General features: G+C 55.6%; 1 protein-coding gene across 3 annotated transcripts in view; it reads left to right on the top strand.

The window, feature by feature from the left end:
• Znf236 (zinc finger protein 236) overlaps positions 1–19320 on the top strand; it is a 123165-nt gene that overhangs the window by 16852 nt on the left and 86993 nt on the right. For all 3 annotated transcript variants that reach the window (XM_077792167.1, XM_077792165.1, XM_077792166.1), the window contains exons 4-5: positions 800–978; positions 2600–2724. In XM_077792167.1, the coding sequence (XP_077648293.1) occupies positions 800–978; positions 2600–2724 (304 nt within the window). The remainder of the gene's footprint in view (positions 1–799; positions 979–2599; positions 2725–19320) is intronic.

The following is a 19320-nucleotide window of genomic DNA, read 5'->3' as shown; positions in this document are numbered from 1 at the left end:
AGTAGCAATAGCACCAGCAATCCCCCAGCAGGTGAGGTGCATTACTAAAGATTACCCAAATACAGTTAACTCAGTGTTTTTCTTTTTGGTATGAGGGGTTGAACTCAGGAACATTCTACCTCTATGCCCCATACCCAGCCCTTTAAAAAAATGTTTTGAGCAACGTCTTGCTAAGTTGCCCAGACTGGCCTTGAACTTGTGATCTCCTGCCTCAGACTCCCCAGAAGCTGGATCACAGTGCACACCACTGTGCCTGGTGGTCAGTTCAGATCCTTAGTCTTTTTTGTTTTTTTGCGGTGGGTCTGTGCTGTCCTGTATTTTAGCCTGTTTCCTGGCACACATGCAGGGCGATTCAAGATCAACTGTGCCCGTAGATCACACTGAACAGAGGATGTAGCGTCTCCATTTGAACCTCCTGAGTCTTTGTTCTGTTTAAGTGGTATGCTAAAGCACAGTCTGTCCTTGAATTCTCTCCTGGCCCTGTTGCAGGTTGAAGTCATTCTGTTCCTTCGAGGTTTAGGGAATAGGTGGCTCCAATGCTAGCTGTTGAAGCCACATGGGTATAGAGTTCATTTGTCTTAAAAATTGCGTTGTTTCCCCATCCTTTTCTAGTCTTTCTCTTCCAGTAAAGATGATTTTTATCCATTCAAATCTGGAAAGTGGTTATTTTTTGAGATGTGAAAATAATGTTTGCTAGGAGGGAAGAATGTGTATCTATTGACTGTTCAGGTGCCAGGTCTTTTAGGGAGCAGTGGCTTGGCAGTGTCTGTCCCGCTCACAGCTGCATTTCTTCTTCCAGAACCTCATCTGCTCGGAGTGTGGGGATGAGTTCACGCTGCAGAGCCAGCTGGCCATCCACCTGGAAGAGCACCGGCGGGAGCTGGCGAACACCCGTAGCCACACCTGCAAGTCCTGCAAGGAGGAGTTCGAGACCTCAGCAGAGCTGAAGGACCATGTGAAGACTCACTATAAAGTTAGGTATGGACTGTCCTTTGAGCTTGGTAGAATTCTGAACCTGGCCTTCTTTGCCATGATGGATGAGAAGTACATACTGTCCCCCAAGTGAGACCACATGACGGTGTGGCACCAGACCACTGCTCCGCACACCTGGTTCAGGTCCACGGTAGTGCAGGTCACTGGGAAGGTCAGTGGGAGGTGCCAGCCATGGTGTAAAAGCTGTAGAACAGGTCCGGCTCTGCATTTGTGGGCTGATCTGCTGCTTTTACGATGCATCCGCTACTATCAGCTTGTTACTCAGATGAGGCTTAGCATTGGTGTTTTTGATGTTTCTTCTAAAGGTTTTGGAGGTGACTGGGGATGTCCAGGTGGTAATTACACCTAGGTAGCCCTAGCTTCTAGGTCGTTGCAGATTGAGGGATGAACCAGGCAGCTGAGGCTGTGTCCTCAGGGAGCTGTCCTTTAGTAGGACCATGTGAAGGGGTCAGTCAAGGTGAGCGCCTGATCAGAGTGAGGCAGCTCTTTGACCCGGGTCTCCTAAGGAGGGTTTTTGAAGGAACGGGCAGGACCACACAAAGGGCAGCCAGCCTGCCGGGAGGGCGTGCAGAATCCTAGCCTGAGCTTCCTGGGTTGAGAGCAGGAAGGCGGCCAGGGTGGTGCGTGCCCCTGCAGAGGGCAGGCATGGGGGTGTGAGGGAGGTCACTGTCCCAGGAGTCAGGGTTCTCATCCCTGAGGGTGGCCCTTAGAAGACTTTACCCACAGGCCAAGGCTGACCAGGCCACTGGGAAAGGACAGGGCTGTCTGTGATGAGAAGGTGGCTGGAAGTTGAGAGGGGTGTTTCATAATAAAGCCAGTGACTTGGAGAGGGTCTTGAAGGATCCATTGTGACTTCTGAGTTTCAAATCTGTGCACTTAGGAGCCTCTGGGTCCTGATGTGGAAAGGGGCAGGTTGGAAAGAATCAGAGTACTTTGTTGGATGGGTCAGGCTGGAGCTTCTGGCTAGCAGTCACGAGGCTAGGCCAACAGAGCCACCGTCCAGGGCTGGAGTTCAGAGGGGTGGCCAGGTTGTGGGAGTTCCAGGTGGAAATCATCAGAGTCCATACACTAGGAAAGCAAACAGACTGCAGGAGGCGGCGTGCAGTTAGTGTCCCCATGGAAATCATACCTGCCAGTGTCTCCATATTTGACCATGGCAGGCAGAGCCCGTGCCTGCCAACTGCAGCGTCCAGACCTGGAAAAACCAAGTTTCTCTTTTCAATAGAAAATAGAAAAAAATGAAGTTCATGATACTGAATTCACAAAACTAGGGTGTGTGTGGGCACGACTGACCTCTAGAACCTGTTTGCATGACCCGCCCGCTGGCCGCCTGGCAAGTGTTTTCACTGTGAACCTGTAATGTAAAGGAGATAATCTGGGCTGGGGATGTGGCTCAGCGGTAGCGCGCTTGCCTGGCATGCGTGCGACCCGGGTTCGATCCTCAGCACCACATACCAACAAAGATGTTGTGTCTGCCAAAAAATGAAAAATAAATATTAAAATTCTCTCTCTCCTCTCTCTCTCTCTAAAAAAAAAAAAAAAAAAAAAAAATGTGTAAAAAAACAAAAGGAGATAATCTAAAGAGCACCTTCCTCTGTCACACTAGGGTGTCTGGAACCAGGTCTTATAACCGGAATGTTGACAGGAGTGGATTCACATATTCATGTCCACACTGCGGAAAGACATTTCAAAAGCCAAGTCAGCTAACGCGACATATAAGGATACACACAGGTATGAGAAACACTTGTTTTGGGATGATGTATCATGTGGCTTGGAGGAAAGAAAATGCCCCTCAGCTTGTAATCTAACCCTGGCTCATCCATAGCCTGCTGTGTAATTTTGGTAAAATTACCTAATTTTTCTCTGACTTAATTTTCTTATGTGAAAAATGTGGACATAACATCTGTCATGTAATTTTCCTAACTTATGAATGGAAAAACTACCTGAGGTGCTCATAGAAAGTACTTGGTATATTGTGGCTGCCATTAGCTGGGAGTTGATGTTATTACTGTTATCTTTGGTGCGATATTTATTAACTTATTTAACTCAGGAATATCTGTTATGTGTCAGGTGTGACACTGGACCAATGGGGCGTAGCTCACTGTGGGAGTGCTTAGCATGCACAAGGTCCTGGGTTCAGTCCCCAGGACTGTAGGGTAAAAATAAAATATGAAAGATATCCGAGGTATGCTGTTAAGTGTGAATTAACCAAGAGCGTGCCGAGCGCTGGGTCTTCTTACTATGATAACTATGCCTTTGCCAACCAGGCCATAAAATATAAAGAGTAATGAAAACGTTTCTCTATGTCCTGCTCATTGGCTAGCTTTGCTTGAGCATTCAAACCTGAGCATAGCATTCACAGCCAAATACTCCACTGTTGGGTGAGACAGAGCCAGTGGGGAGACAGAGACAGTGGGTGAGACACAGTCAGTGGGTGAGACACAGTCAGTGGGTGAGACGGAGTCAGTGGGTGAGACACAGTCAGTGTGTGAGACACAGTCAGTGGGTGAGACGGAGTCAGTGGGTGAGACGGAGTCAGTGTGTGAGACACAGTCAGTGGGTGAGACAGAGTCAGTGGGTAAGAGACAGTGGGTAAGACAGAGTCAGTGGGTAAGAGACAGTGGGTGAGACACAGTCAGTGGGTGAGACAGAGACAGTGGGTGAGACACAGTCAGTGGGTGAGACAGAGCCAGTGGGGAGACAAGTGGGTGAGACAGAGTCAGTGGGTAAGACACAGTCAGTGGGTGAGACGGAGTCGTTGGGTGAGACGGAGTCAGTGGGTGAGACGGAGCCAGTGGGTGAGACACAGTCAGTGGGTGAGACACAGTCAGTGGGTGAGACACAGTCAGTGGTTGAGACAGAGTCAGTGGGTGAGACGGAGTCAGTGGGTAAGACACAGTCAGTGGGTGAGACGGAGTCAGTGGGTAAGACAGAGTCAGTGGGTGAGACGGAGTAGGTGGGTAAGTCAGAGTCAGTGGGTAAGACGGAGCCAGTGGGTGAGACGGAGCCAGTGGGTGAGACACAGTCAGTGGGTGAGACACAGTCAGTGGGTGAGACAGAGTCAGTGGGTGAGACGGAGTCAGTGGGTGAGACACAGTCAGTGGGTGAGACAGAGACAGTGGGTGAGACACAGTCAGTGGGTGAGACACAGTCAGTGGGTGAGACGGAGTCAGTGGGTGACACAGAGTCAGTGGGTGAGACAGAGTCAGTGGGTGAGACAGAGTCAGTGGGTGAGACGGAGTCAGTGGGTAAGACACAGTCAGTGGGTGAGACAGAGTCAGTGGGTGAGACAGAGTCAGTGGGTGAGACGGAGTCAGTGGGTGAGACACAGTCAGTGGGTAAGACAGAGACAGTGGGTGAGACACAGTCAGTGGGTGAGACAGAGTCAGTGGGTGAGAAGGAGTCAGTGGGTAAGACAGAGTCAGTGGGTAAGACAGAGTCAGTGGGTGAGACAGAGCCAGTGGGTGAGACGGAGTCAGTGGGTGAGACACAGTCAGTGGGTGAGACACAGTCAGTGGGTGAGACAGAGCCAGTGGGTGAGACACAGTCAGTGGGTGAGACACAGTCAGTGGGTGAGACGGAGTCGGTGGGTGAGACGGAGTCGGTGGGTGAGACACAGTCATTGGGTGAGACACAGTCAGTGGGTGAGACACAGTCAGTGGGTGAGACGGAGTCAGTGGGTGAGACGGAGTCAGTGGGTGAGACACAGTCAGTGGGTGAGACGGAGTCAGTGGGTGAGACACAGTCAGTGTGTGAGACACAGTCAGTGGGTGAGACAGAGTCAGTGGGTAAGAGACAGTGGGTAAGACAGAGACAGTGGGTAAGAGACAGTGGGTGAGACACAGGCAGTGGGTGAGACAGAGACAGTGGGTAAGAGACAGTGGGTGAGACACAGTCAGTGGGTGAGACAGAGACAGTGGGTGAGACACAGTCAGTGGGTGAGAGAGAGCCAGTGGGGAGACACAGTGGGTGAGACGGAGTCAGTGGGTAAGACACAGTCAGTGGGTGAGACACAGTCAGTGGGTGAGACGGAGTCAGTGGGTGAGACGGAGTCAGTGGGTGAGACGGAGCCAGTGGGTGAAACACAGTCAGTGGGTGAGACGGAGCCAGTGGGTGAGACGGAGTCAGTGGGTGAGACACAGTCAGTGGTTGAGACAGAGTCAGTGGGTGAGACGGAGTCAGTGGGTGAGACACAGTCAGTGGGTGAGACAGAGACAGTGGGTGAGACACAGTCAGTGGGTGAGACACAGTCAGTGGGTGAGACGGAGTCAGTGGGTGACACAGAGTCAGTGGGTGAGACAGAGTCAGTGGGTGAGACACAGTCAGTGGGTGAGACGGAGTCAGTGGGTAAGACACAGTCAGTGGGTGAGACAGAGTCAGTGGGTGAGACAGAGTCAGTGGGTGAGACGGAGTCAGTGGGTGAGACACAGTCAGTTGGTAAGACAGAGACAGTGGGTGAGACACAGTCAGTGGGTGAGACAGAGTCAGTGGGTGAGAAGGAGTCAGTGGGTAAGACAGAGTCAGTGGGTAAGACAGAGTCAGTGGGTGAGACAGAGCCAGTGGGTGAGACGGAGTCAGTGGGTGAGACACAGTCAGTGGGTGAGACGGAGCCAGTGGGTGAGACACAGTCAGTGGGTGAGACACAGTCAGTGGGTGAGACAGAGTCAGTGGGTGAGACGGAGTCGGTGGGTGAGACACAGTCATTGGGTGAGACACAGTCAGTGGGTGAGACACAGTCAGTGGGTGAGACGGAGTCAGTGGGTGAGACGGAGTCAGTGGGTGAGACACAGTCAGTGGGTGAGACGGAGTCAGTGGGTGAGACACAGTCAGTGTGTGAGACACAGTCAGTGGGTGAGACAGAGTCAGTGGGTAAGAGACAGTGGGTAAGACAGAGACAGTGGGTAAGAGACAGTGGGTGAGACACAGGCAGTGGGTGAGACAGAGACAGTGGGTAAGAGACAGTGGGTGAGACACAGTCAGTGGGTGAGACAGAGACAGTGGGTGAGACACAGTCAGTGGGTGAGACAGAGCCAGTGGGGAGACACAGTGGGTGAGACGGAGTCAGTGGGTAAGACACAGTCAGTGGGTGAGACACAGTCAGTGGGTGAGACGGAGTCAGTGGGTGAGACGGAGCCAGTGGGTGAAACACAGTCAGTGGGTGAGACGGAGCCAGTGGGTGAGACACAGTCAGTGGGTGAGACACAGTCAGTGGTTGAGACAGAGTCAGTGGGTGAGACGGAGTCAGTGGGTAAGACACAGTCAGTGGGTGAGACGGAGTCAGTGGGTAAGACAGAGTCAGTGGGTGAGATGGAGTCAGTGGGTAAGTCGGAGTCAGTGGGTAAGACGTAGGCAGTGGGTGAGACGGAGCCAGTGGGTGAGACACAGTCAGTGGGTGAGACACAGTCAGTGGGTGAGACAGAGTCAGTGGGTGAGACGGAGTCAGTGGGTGAGACACAGTCAATGGGTGAGACAGAGTCAGTGGGTGAGACGGAGTCAGTGGGTGAGACGGAGCCAGTGGGTGAGACGGAGCCAGTGGGTGAGACACAGTCAGTGGGTGAGACACAGTCAGTGGGTGAGACAGAGTCAGTGGGTGAGACGGAGTCAGTGGGTGAGACACAGTCAGTGGGTGAGACAGAGACAGTGGGTGAGACACAGTCAGTGGGTGAGACAGAGTCAGTGGGTGAGACGGAGTCAGTGGGTGAGACAGAGTCAGTGGGTGAGACAGAGTCAGTGGGTGAGACGGAGCCAGTGGGTGAGACGGAGCCAGTGGGTGAGACACAGTCAGTGGGTGAGACACAGTCAGTGGGTGAGACACAGTCAGTGGGTGAGACGGAGTCAGTGGGTAAGACGCAGTCAGTGGGTGAGACACAGTCAGTGGGTGAGACGGAGTCAGTGGGTGAGACGGAGTCAGTGGGTGAGACAGAGTCAGTGGGTAAGACACAGTCAGTGGGTGAGACGGAGTCAGTGGGTAAGAGACAGTGGGTAAGACACAGTCAGTGGGTGAGACGGAGCCAGTGGGTGAGACGGAGCCAGTGGGTGAGACACAGCCAGTGGGTGAGACACAGCCAGTGGGTGAGACAGAGATAGTGGGTGAGACACAGTGGGTGAGACGGAGTCAGTGGGTAAGTCGGAGTCAGTGGGTGAGACAGAGTCAGTGGGTGAGACGGAGTCAGTGGGTGAGACACAGTCAGTGGGTGAGACAGAGACAGTGGGTGAGACACAGTAAGTGGGTGAGACAAAGTCAGTGGTTGAGACAGAGTCAGTGGGTGAGACGGAGTCAGTGGGTGAGACACAGTCAGTGGGTGAGACGGAGCCAGTGGGTGAGACGGAGCCAGTGGGTGAGACGGAGCCAGTGGGTGAGACACAGCCAGTGGGTGAGACAGAGACAGTGGGTGAGACACAGTGGGTGAGACGGAGTCAGTGGGTGAGACGGAGTCAGTGGGTGAGACACAGTCAGTGGGTGAGACAGAGACAGTGGGTGAGACACAGTAAGTGGGTGAGACAGAGTCAGTGGGTGAGACAGAGACAGTGGGTGAGAAGGAGTCAGTGGGTAAGACAGAGTCAGTGGGTAAGACAGAGTCAGTGGGTGAGACAGAGCCAGTGGGTGAGACGGAGTCAGTAAGTGAGACACAGTCAGTGGGTGAGACGGAGTCAGTGGGTGAGACGGAGTCAGTGGGTAAGACACAGTCAGTGGGTGAGACGGAGTCAGTGGGTAAGAGACAGTGGGTAAGACAGAGACAGTGGGTGAGACACAGTCAGTGGGTGAGACAGAGACAGTGGGTGAGACACAGTCAGTGGGTGAGACGGAGTCAGTGGGTGAGACAGAGTCAGTGGGTGAGACGGAGCCAGTGGGTGAGACACAGTCAGTGGGTGAGACACAGTCAGTTGGTGAGACAGAGTCAGTGGGTGAGACGGAGTCGGTGGGTGAGACGGAGTCGGTGGGTCAGACGGAGTCAGTGGGTAAGACACAGTCAGTGGGTGAGACACAGTCAGTGGGTGAGACAGAGTCAGTGGGTGAGACGGAGCCAGTGGGTGAGACACAGTCAGTGGGTGAGACGGAGCCAGTGGGTGAGACACAGTCAGTGGGTGAGACGGAGTCAGTAGGTGAGACACAGTCAGTGGGTGAGACGGAGCAAGTGGGTGAGACACAGTCAGTGGGTGAGACACAGTCAGTGGTGAGACACAGTCAGTGGGTGAGACGGACTCAGTGGGTGAGACGGAGTCAGTGGGTGAGACACAGTCAGTGGGTGAGACGGAGTCAGTGGGTGAGACGGAGTCAGTGGGTGAGACGGAGTCAGTGGGTGAGACACAGTCAGTGGGTGAGACGGAGCCAGTGGGTGAGACACAGTCAGTGGGTGAGACGGAGTCAGTGGGTGAGACGGAGACAGTGGGTGAGACACAGTCAGTGGGTGAGACAGAGTCAGTGGCTGAGACGGAGTCAGTGGGTAAGACACAGTCAGTGGGTGAGACGGAGTCAGTGGGTGAGACGGAGTCAGTGGGTGAGACACAGTCAGTGGGTGAGACAGAGACAGTGGGTGAGACACAGTAAGTGGGTGAGACAGAGTCAGTGGGTGAGACAGAGACAGTGGGTGAGAAGGAGTCAGTGGGTAAGACAGAGTCAGTGGGTAAGACAGAGTCAGTGGGTGAGACAGAGCCAGTGGGTGAGACGGAGTCAGTGGGTGAGACACAGTCAGTGGGTGAGACACAGTCAGTGGGTGAGACGGACCCAGTGGGTGAGACACAGTCAGTGGGTGAGACACAGTCAGTGGGTGAGACAGAGTCAGTGGGTGAGACGGAGTCGGTGGGTGAGACACAGTCAGTGGGTGAGACGGAGCCAGTGGGTGAGACACAGTCAGTGGGTGAGACACAGTCAGTGGGTGAGACAGAGTCAGTGGGTGAGACAGAGTCAGTGGGTGAGACACAGTCATTGGGTGAGACACAGTCAGTGGGTGAGACACAGTCAGTGGGTGACACGGAGTCAGTGGGTGAGACGGAGTCAGTGGGTGAGACACAGTCAGTGTGTGAGACACAGTCAGTGGGTGAGACAGAGTCAGTGGGTAAGAGACAGTGGGTAAGACAGAGACAGTGGGTAAGAGACAGTGGGTGAGACACAGTCAGTGGGTGAGACAGAGACAGTGGGTAAGAGACAGTGGGTGAGACACAGTCAGTGGGTGAGACACAGTCAGTGGGTGAGACAGAGACAGTGGGTGAGACACAGTCAGTGGGTGAGACAGAGCCAGTGGGGAGACACAGTGGGTGAGACGGAGTCAGTGGGTAAGACACAGTCAGTGGGTGAGACGGAGCCAGTGGGTGAAACACAGTCAGTGGGTGAGACGGAGCCAGTGGGTGAGACACAGTCAGTGGGTGAGACAAAGTCAGTGGTTGAGACAGAGTCAGTGGGTGAGACGGAGTCAGTGGGTGAGACACAGTCAGTGGGTGAGACGGAGTCAGTGGGTGAGACAGAGTCAGTGGGTGAGACGGAGTCAGTGGGTAAGTCGGAGTCAGTGGGTAAGACACAGTCAGTGGGTGAGACAGAGTCAGTGGGTGAGACGGAGCCAGTGGGTGAGACACAGTCAGTGGGTGAGACACAGTCAGTGGGTGAGACAGAGTCAGTGGGTGAGACGGAGTCAGTGGGTGAGACACAGTCAGTGGGTGAGACAGAGACAGTTGGTGAGACATAGTCAGTGGGTGAGACGGAGTCAGTGGGTGAGACGGAGTCAGTGGGTGAGACAGAGTCAGTGGGTGAGACGGAGCCAGTGGGTGAGACACAGTCAGTGGGTGAGACACAGTCAGTGGGTGAGACACAGTCAGTGGGTGAGACACAGTCAGTCGGTGAGACGGAGTCAGTGGGTAAGACACAGTCAGTGGGTGAGACGGAGTCAGTGGGTGAGACGGAGTCAGTGGGTGAGACGCAGTCAGTGGGTGAGACGGAGTCAGTGGGTGAGACGGAGTCAGTGGGTGAGACAGAGTCAGTGGGTAAGACACAGTCAGTGGGTGAGACGGAGTCAGTGGGTAAGAGACAGTGGGTAAGACAGAGACAGTGGGTAAGACACAGTCAGTGGGTGAGACGGAGCCAGTGGGTGAGACGGAGCCAGTGGGTGAGACACAGCCAGTGGGTGAGACAGAGACAGTGGGTGAGACACAGTGGGTGAGACGGAGACAGTGGGTAAGTCGGAGCCAGTGGGTGAGACGGAGCCAGTGGGTGAGACACAGTCATTGGGTGAGACACAGTCAGTGGGTGAGACACAGTCAGTGGGTGAGACACAGTCAGTGGGTGAGACGGAGTCAGTGGGTGAGACACAGTCAGTGGGTGAGACGGAGCCAGTGGGTGAGACACAGTCAGTGTGTGAGACACAGTCAGTGGGTGAGACACAGTCAGTGGGTGAGACACAGTCAGTGGGTGAGACGGAATCAGTGGGTGAGACGGAGTCAGTGGGTAAGACACAGTCAGTGGGTGAGACGGAGTCAGTGGGTGAGACAGAGTCAGTGGGTGAGACACAGTCAGTGGGTGAGACGGAGTCAGTGGGTGAGACGAAGTCAGTGGGTAAGAGACAGTGGGTAAGACACAGTCAGTGGGAAGACAGTGGGTGAGACAGAGAGAGTGGGTGAGACATAGTGGGTGAGACAGAGTCAGTGGGTGAGACGGAGTCAGTGGGTAAGACAGAGTCAGTGGGTAAAAGACAGTGGGTAAGACAGAGTCAGTGGGAAGACAGTCAGTGGGTGAGACAGAGACAGTGGGTGAGACAGAGTCAGTGGGTGAGACGGAGTCAGTGGGTGAGACGGAGTCAGTGGGTAAACACAGTCAGTGGGTGAGACGGAGTCAGTGGGTAAGACAGAGTCAGTGGGTAAAAGACAGTGGGTAAGACAGAGTCAGTGGGAAGACAGTCAGTGGGTGAGACAGAGACAGTGGGTGAGACAGAGTCAGTGGGTGAGACGGAGTCAGTGGGTGAGACGGAGTCAGTGGGTAAACACAGTCAGTGGGTGAGACGGAGTCAGTGGGTAAGACAGAGTCAGTGGGAAGACAGTCAGTGGGTGAGACAGAGACAGTGGGTGAGACAGAGTCAGTGGGTGAGACGGAGTCAGTGGGTGAGACACAGTCAGTGGGTGAGACACAGTCAGTGGGTGAGACACAGTCAGTGGGTGAGACAGAGACAGTGGGTAAGACGGAGTCAGTGGGTGAGACACAGTCAGTGGGTGAGACGGAGTCAGTGGGTGAGACGGAGTCAGTGGGTGAGACGGAGTCAGTGGGTGAGACGGAGTCAGTGGGTAAGACACAGTCAGTGGGTGAGACGGAGTCAGTGGGTGAAACGGAGTCAGTGGGTAAGACACAGTCAGTGGGTGAGACGGAGTCAGTGGGTGAGACGGAGTCAGTGGGTGAGACGGAGTCAGTGGGTGAGACACAGTCAGTGGGTGAGACGGAGTCAGTGGGTGAGACAGAGTCAGTGGGTAAGACACAGTCAGTGGGTGAGACGGAGTCAGTGGGTGAGACGGAGTCAGTGGGTAAGACACAGTGGGTGAGACGGAGTCAGTGGGTGAGACGGAGTCAGTGGGTGAGACACAGTCAGTGGGTGAGACACAGTCAGTGGGTGAGACACAGTCAGTGGGTGAGACGGAGTCAGTGGGTGAGACGGAGTCAGTGGGTAAGAGACAGTGGGTAAGACAGAGACAGTGGGTGAGACACAGTCAGTGGGTGAGACAGAGACAGTGGGTGAGACACAGTCAGTGGGTGAGACGGAGTCAGTGGGTGAGACGGAGTCAGTGGGTGAGACGGAGCCAGTGGGTGAGACGGAGCCAGTGGGTGAGACGGAGCCAGTGGGTGAGACACAGTCAGTGGGTGAGACACAGTCAGTGGGTGAGACACAGTCAGTGGGTGAGACGGAGTCGGTGGGTGAGACGGAGTCGGTGGGTCAGACGGAGTCGGTGGGTCAGACGGAGTCGGTGGGCCAGACACAGTCAGTGGGTGAGACAGAGTCAGTGGGTGAGACAGAGTCAGTGGGTGAGACGGAGCCAGTGGGTGAGACACAGTCAGTGGGTGAGACGGAGCCAGTGGGTGAGACACAGTCAGTGGGTGAGACGGAGTCAGTGGGTGAGACGGAGTCAGTGGGTGAGACGGAGCCAGTGGGTGAGACACAGTCAGTGGGTGAGACACAGTCAGTGGTGAGACACAGTCAGTGGGTGAGACGGAGTCAGTGGGTGAGTCGGAGTCAGTGGGTGAGACGGAGTCAGTGGGTGAGACACAGTCAGTGGGTGAGACGGAGTCAGTGGGTGAGACGGAGTCAGTGGGTGAGACACAGTCAGTGGGTGAGACACAGTCAGTGGGTGAGACACAGTCAGTGGGTGAGACACAGTCAGTGGGTGAGTCGGAGTCAGTGGGTGAGACACAGTCAGTGGGTGAGACGGAGTCAGTGGGTGAGACGGAGTCAGTGGGTGAGACGGAGTCAGTGGGTGAGACACAGTCAGTGGGTGAGACGGAGCCAGTGGGTGAGACACAGTCAGTGGGTGAGACACAGTCAGTGGTTGAGACAGAGTCAGTGGGTGAGACGGAGTCAGTGGGTAAGACACAGTCAGTGGGTGAGACGGAGTCAGTGGGTAAGACAGAGTCAGTGGGTGAGATGGAGTCAGTGGGTAAGTCGGAGTCAGTGGGTAAGACGTAGGCAGTGGGTGAGACGGAGCCAGTGGGTGAGACACAGTCAGTGGGTGAGACACAGTCAGTGGGTGAGACAGAGTCAGTGGGTGAGACGGAGTCAGTGGGTGAGACACAGTCAATGGGTGAGACAGAGTCAGTGGGTGAGACGGAGTCAGTGGGTGAGACGGAGCCAGTGGGTGAGACGGAGCCAGTGGGTGAGACACAGTCAGTGGGTGAGACACAGTCAGTGGGTGAGACAGAGTCAGTGGGTGAGACGGAGTCAGTGGGTGAGACACAGTCAGTGGGTGAGACAGAGACAGTGGGTGAGACACAGTCAGTGGGTGAGACAGAGTCAGTGGGTGAGACGGAGTCAGTGGGTGAGACAGAGTCAGTGGGTGAGACAGAGTCAGTGGGTGAGACGGAGCCAGTGGGTGAGACGGAGCCAGTGGGTGAGACACAGTCAGTGGGTGAGACACAGTCAGTGGGTGAGACACAGTCAGTGGGTGAGACGGAGTCAGTGGGTAAGACGCAGTCAGTGGGTGAGACACAGTCAGTGGGTGAGACGGAGTCAGTGGGTGAGACGGAGTCAGTGGGTGAGACAGAGTCAGTGGGTAAGACACAGTCAGTGGGTGAGACGGAGTCAGTGGGTAAGAGACAGTGGGTAAGACACAGTCAGTGGGTGAGACGGAGCCAGTGGGTGAGACGGAGCCAGTGGGTGAGACACAGCCAGTGGGTGAGACACAGCCAGTGGGTGAGACAGAGATAGTGGGTGAGACACAGTGGGTGAGACGGAGTCAGTGGGTAAGTCGGAGTCAGTGGGTGAGACAGAGTCAGTGGGTGAGACGGAGTCAGTGGGTGAGACACAGTCAGTGGGTGAGACAGAGACAGTGGGTGAGACACAGTAAGTGGGTGAGACAAAGTCAGTGGTTGAGACAGAGTCAGTGGGTGAGACGGAGTCAGTGGGTGAGACACAGTCAGTGGGTGAGACGGAGCCAGTGGGTGAGACGGAGCCAGTGGGTGAGACGGAGCCAGTGGGTGAGACACAGCCAGTGGGTGAGACAGAGACAGTGGGTGAGACACAGTGGGTGAGACGGAGTCAGTGGGTGAGACGGAGTCAGTGGGTGAGACACAGTCAGTGGGTGAGACAGAGACAGTGGGTGAGACACAGTAAGTGGGTGAGACAGAGTCAGTGGGTGAGACAGAGACAGTGGGTGAGAAGGAGTCAGTGGGTAAGACAGAGTCAGTGGGTAAGACAGAGTCAGTGGGTGAGACAGAGCCAGTGGGTGAGACGGAGTCAGTAAGTGAGACACAGTCAGTGGGTGAGACGGAGTCAGTGGGTGAGACGGAGTCAGTGGGTAAGACACAGTCAGTGGGTGAGACGGAGTCAGTGGGTAAGAGACAGTGGGTAAGACAGAGACAGTGGGTGAGACACAGTCAGTGGGTGAGACAGAGACAGTGGGTGAGACACAGTCAGTGGGTGAGACGGAGTCAGTGGGTGAGACAGAGTCAGTGGGTGAGACGGAGCCAGTGGGTGAGACACAGTCAGTGGGTGAGACACAGTCAGTTGGTGAGACAGAGTCAGTGGGTGAGACGGAGTCGGTGGGTGAGACGGAGTCGGTGGGTCAGACGGAGTCAGTGGGTAAGACACAGTCAGTGGGTGAGACACAGTCAGTGGGTGAGACAGAGTCAGTGGGTGAGACGGAGCCAGTGGGTGAGACACAGTCAGTGGGTGAGACGGAGCCAGTGGGTGAGACACAGTCAGTGGGTGAGACGGAGTCAGTAGGTGAGACACAGTCAGTGGGTGAGACGGAGCAAGTGGGTGAGACACAGTCAGTGGGTGAGACACAGTCAGTGGTGAGACACAGTCAGTGGGTGAGACGGACTCAGTGGGTGAGACGGAGTCAGTGGGTGAGACACAGTCAGTGGGTGAGACGGAGTCAGTGGGTGAGACGGAGTCAGTGGGTGAGACGGAGTCAGTGGGTGAGACACAGTCAGTGGGTGAGACGGAGCCAGTGGGTGAGACACAGTCAGTGGGTGAGACGGAGTCAGTGGGTGAGACGGAGACAGTGGGTGAGACACAGTCAGTGGGTGAGACAGAGTCAGTGGCTGAGACGGAGTCAGTGGGTAAGACACAGTCAGTGGGTGAGACGGAGTCAGTGGGTGAGACGGAGTCAGTGGGTGAGACACAGTCAGTGGGTGAGACAGAGACAGTGGGTGAGACACAGTAAGTGGGTGAGACAGAGTCAGTGGGTGAGACAGAGACAGTGGGTGAGAAGGAGTCAGTGGGTAAGACAGAGTCAGTGGGTAAGACAGAGTCAGTGGGTGAGACAGAGCCAGTGGGTGAGACGGAGTCAGTGGGTGAGACACAGTCAGTGGGTGAGACACAGTCAGTGGGTGAGACGGACCCAGTGGGTGAGACACAGTCAGTGGGTGAGACACAGTCAGTGGGTGAGACAGAGTCAGTGGGTGAGACGGAGTCGGTGGGTGAGACACAGTCAGTGGGTGAGACGGAGCCAGTGGGTGAGACACAGTCAGTGGGTGAGACACAGTCAGTGGGTGAGACAGAGTCAGTGGGTGAGACAGAGTCAGTGGGTGAGACACAGTCATTGGGTGAGACACAGTCAGTGGGTGAGACACAGTCAGTGGGTGACACGGAGTCAGTGGGTGAGACGGAGTCAGTGGGTGAGACACAGTCAGTGTGTGAGACACAGTCAGTGGGTGAGACAGAGTCAGTGGGTAAGAGACAGTGGGTAAGACAGAGACAGTGGGTAAGAGACAGTGGGTGAGACACAGTCAGTGGGTGAGACAGAGACAGTGGGTAAGAGACAGTGGGTGAGACACAGTCAGTGGGTGAGACACAGTCAGTGGGTGAGACAGAGACAGTGGGTGAGACACAGTCAGTGGGTGAGACAGAGCCAGTGGGGAGACACAGTGGGTGAGACGGAGTCAGTGGGTAAGACACAGTCAGTGGGTGAGACGGAGCCAGTGGGTGAAACACAGTCAGTGGGTGAGACGGAGCCAGTGGGTGAGACACAGTCAGTGGGTGAGACAAAGTCAGTGGTTGAGACAGAGTCAGTGGGTGAGACGGAGTCAGTGGGTGAGACACAGTCAGTGGGTGAGACGGAGTCAGTGGGTAAGACGGAGTCAGTGGGTGAGACGGAGTCAGTGGGTAAGTCGGAGTCAGTGGGTAAGACACAGTCAGTGGGTGAGACAGAGTCAGTGGGTGAGACGGAGCCAGTGGGTGAGACACAGTCAGTGGGTGAGACACAGTCAGTGGGTGAGACAGAGTCAGTGGGTGAGACGGAGTCAGTGGGTGAGACACAGTCAGTGGGTGAGACAGAGACAGTTGGTGAGACATAGTCAGTGGGTGAGACGGAGTCAGTGGGTGAGACGGAGTCAGTGGGTGAGACAGAGTCAGTGGGTGAGACGGAGCCAGTGGGTGAGACACAGTCAGTGGGTGAGACACAGTCAGTGGGTGAGACACAGTCAGTGGGTGAGACACAGTCAGTCGGTGAGACGGAGTCAGTGGGTAAGACACAGTCAGTGGGTGAGACGGAGTCAGTGGGTGAGACGGAGTCAGTGGGTGAGACGCAGTCAGTGGGTGAGACGGAGTCAGTGGGTGAGACGGAGTCAGTGGGTGAGACAGAGTCAGTGGGTAAGACACAGTCAGTGGGTGAGACGGAGTCAGTGGGTAAGAGACAGTGGGTAAGACAGAGACAGTGGGTAAGACACAGTCAGTGGGTGAGACGGAGCCAGTGGGTGAGACGGAGCCAGTGGGTGAGACGGAGCCAGTGGGTGAGACACAGCCAGTGGGTGAGACAGAGACAGTGGGTGAGACACAGTGGGTGAGACGGAGACAGTGGGTAAGTCGGAGTCAGTGTGTAAGACGGAGCCAGTGGGTGAGACGGAGCCAGTGGGTGAGACACAGTCATTGGGTGAGACACAGTCAGTGGGTGAGACACAGTCAGTGGGTGAGACACAGTCAGTGGGTGAGACGGAGTCAGTGGGTGAGACACAGTCAGTGGGTGAGACGGAGCCAGTGGGTGAGACACAGTCAGTGTGTGAGACACAGTCAGTGGGTGAGACACAGTCAGTGGGTGAGACACAGTCAGTGGGTGAGACGGAATCAGTGGGTGAGACGGAGTCAGTGGGTAAGACACAGTCAGTGGGTGAGACGGAGTCAGTGGGTGAGACAGAGTCAGTGGGTGAGACACAGTCAGTGGGTGAGACGGAGTCAGTGGGTGAGACGAAGTCAGTGGGTAAGAGACAGTGGGTAAGACACAGTCAGTGGGAAGACAGTGGGTGAGACAGAGAGAGTGGGTGAGACATAGTGGGTGAGACAGAGTCAGTGGGTGAGACGGAGTCAGTGGGTAAGACAGAGTCAGTGGGTAAAAGACAGTGGGTAAGACAGAGTCAGTGGGAAGACAGTCAGTGGGTGAGACAGAGACAGTGGGTGAGACAGAGTCAGTGGGTGAGACGGAGTCAGTGGGTGAGACGGAGTCAGTGGGTAAACACAGTCAGTGGGTGAGACGGAGTCAGTGGGTAAGACAGAGTCAGTGGGTAAAAGACAGTGGGTAAGACAGAGTCAGTGGGAAGACAGTCAGTGGGTGAGACAGAGACAGTGGGTGAGACAGAGTCAGTGGGTGAGACGGAGTCAGTGGGTGAGACGGAGTCAGTGGGTAAACACAGTCAGTGGGTGAGACGGAGTCAGTGGGTAAGACAGAGTCAGTGGGAAGACAGTCAGTGGGTGAGACAGAGACAGTGGGTGAGACAGAGTCAGTGGGTGAGACGGAGTCAGTGGGTGAGACACAGTCAGTGGGTGAGACACAGTCAGTGGGTGAGACACAGTCAGTGGGTGAGACAGAGACAGTGGGTAAGACGGAGTCAGTGGGTGAGACACAGTCAGTGGGTGAGACGGAGTCAGTGGGTGAGACGGAGTCAGTGGGTGAGACGGAGTCAGTGGGTGAGACAGAGTCAGTGGGTAAGACACAGTCAGTGGGTGAGACGGAGTCAGTGGGTGAAACGGAGTCAGTGGGTAAGACACAGTCAGTGGGTGAGACGGAGTCAGTGGGTGAGACGGAGTCAGTGGGTGAGACGGAGTCAGTGGGTGAGACACAGTCAGTGGGTGAGACGGAGTCAGTGGGTGAGACGGAGTCAGTGGGTAAGACACAGTCAGTGGGTGAGACGGAGTCAGTGGGTGAGACGGAGTCAGTGGGTAAGACACAGTGGGTGAGACGGAGTCAGTGGGTGAGACGGAGTCAGTGGGTGAGACACAGTCAGTGGGTGAGACACAGTCAGTGGGTGAGACACAGTCAGTGGGTGAGACGGAGTCAGTGGGTGAGACGGAGTCAGTGGGTAAGAGACAGTGGGTAAGACAGAGACAGTGGGTGAGACACAGTCAGTGGGTGAGACAGAGACAGTGGGTGAGACACAGTCAGTGGGTGAGACGGAGTCAGTGGGTGAGACGGAGTCAGTGGGTGAGACGGAGCCAGTGGGTGAGACGGAGCCAGTGGGTGAGACGGAGCCAGTGGGTGAGACACAGTCAGTGGGTGAGACACAGTCAGTGGGTGAGACACAGTCAGTGGGTGAGACGGAGTCGGTGGGTGAGACGGAGTCGGTGGGTCAGACGGAGTCGGTGGGTCAGACGGAGTCGGTGGGCCAGACACAGTCAGTGGGTGAGACAGAGTCAGTGGGTGAGACAGAGTCAGTGGGTGAGACGGAGCCAGTGGGTGAGACACAGTCAGTGGGTGAGACGGAGCCAGTGGGTGAGACACAGTCAGTGGGTGAGACGGAGTCAGTGGGTGAGACGGAGTCAGTGGGTGAGACGGAGCCAGTGGGTGAGACACAGTCAGTGGGTGAGACACAGTCAGTGGTGAGACACAGTCAGTGGGTGAGACGGAGTCAGTGGGTGAGTCGGAGTCAGTGGGTGAGACGGAGTCAGTGGGTGAGACACAGTCAGTGGGTGAGACGGAGTCAGTGGGTGAGACGGAGTCAGTGGGTGAGACACAGTCAGTGGGTGAGACACAGTCAGTGGGTGAGACACAGTCAGTGGGTGAGACACAGTCAGTGGGTGAGTCGGAGTCAGTGGGTGAGACACAGTCAGTGGGTGAGACGGAGTCAGTGGGTGAGACGGAGTCAGTGGGTGAGACGGAGTCAGTGGGTGAGACACAGTCAGTGGGTGAGACAGAGACAGTGGGTGAGACACAGTCAGTGGGTGAGACACAGTCAGTGGGTGAGACGGAGTCAGTGGGTGAGACGGAGCCAGTGGGTGAGACGGAGCCAGTGGGTGAGACACAGCCAGTGGTTGAGACACAGCCAGTGGGTGAGACACAGTCAGTGGGTGAGACAGAGTCAGTGGGTGAGACACAGTCAGTGGGTGAGACGGAGCCAGTGTGTGAGACACAGTCAGTGGGTGAGACACAGTCAGTGGGTGAGACACAGTCAGTGGGTGAGACACAGTCAGTGGGTGAGACGGAGTCAGTGGGTGAGACGGAGTCAGTGGGTGAGACACAGTCAGTGGGTGAGACGGAGTCAGTGGGTGAGACACAGTCAGTGGGTGAGACACAGTCAGTGGGTGAGACAGAGTCAGTGGGTGAGACGGAGTCAGTGGGTGAGACACAGTCAGTGGGTGAGACAGAGACAGTGGGTGAGACACAGTCAGTGGGTGAGACAGAGTCAGTGGGTGAGACGGAGTCAGTGGG

This window comes from Urocitellus parryii, chromosome 13 (assembly GCF_045843805.1).
Source record: "Urocitellus parryii isolate mUroPar1 chromosome 13, mUroPar1.hap1, whole genome shotgun sequence".
Taxonomy (NCBI): domain Eukaryota; kingdom Metazoa; phylum Chordata; class Mammalia; order Rodentia; family Sciuridae; genus Urocitellus; species Urocitellus parryii.
The sequence above is the reverse complement of the archived record's forward strand: the minus strand, read 5'-3'. Positions and strand labels throughout refer to the sequence as shown.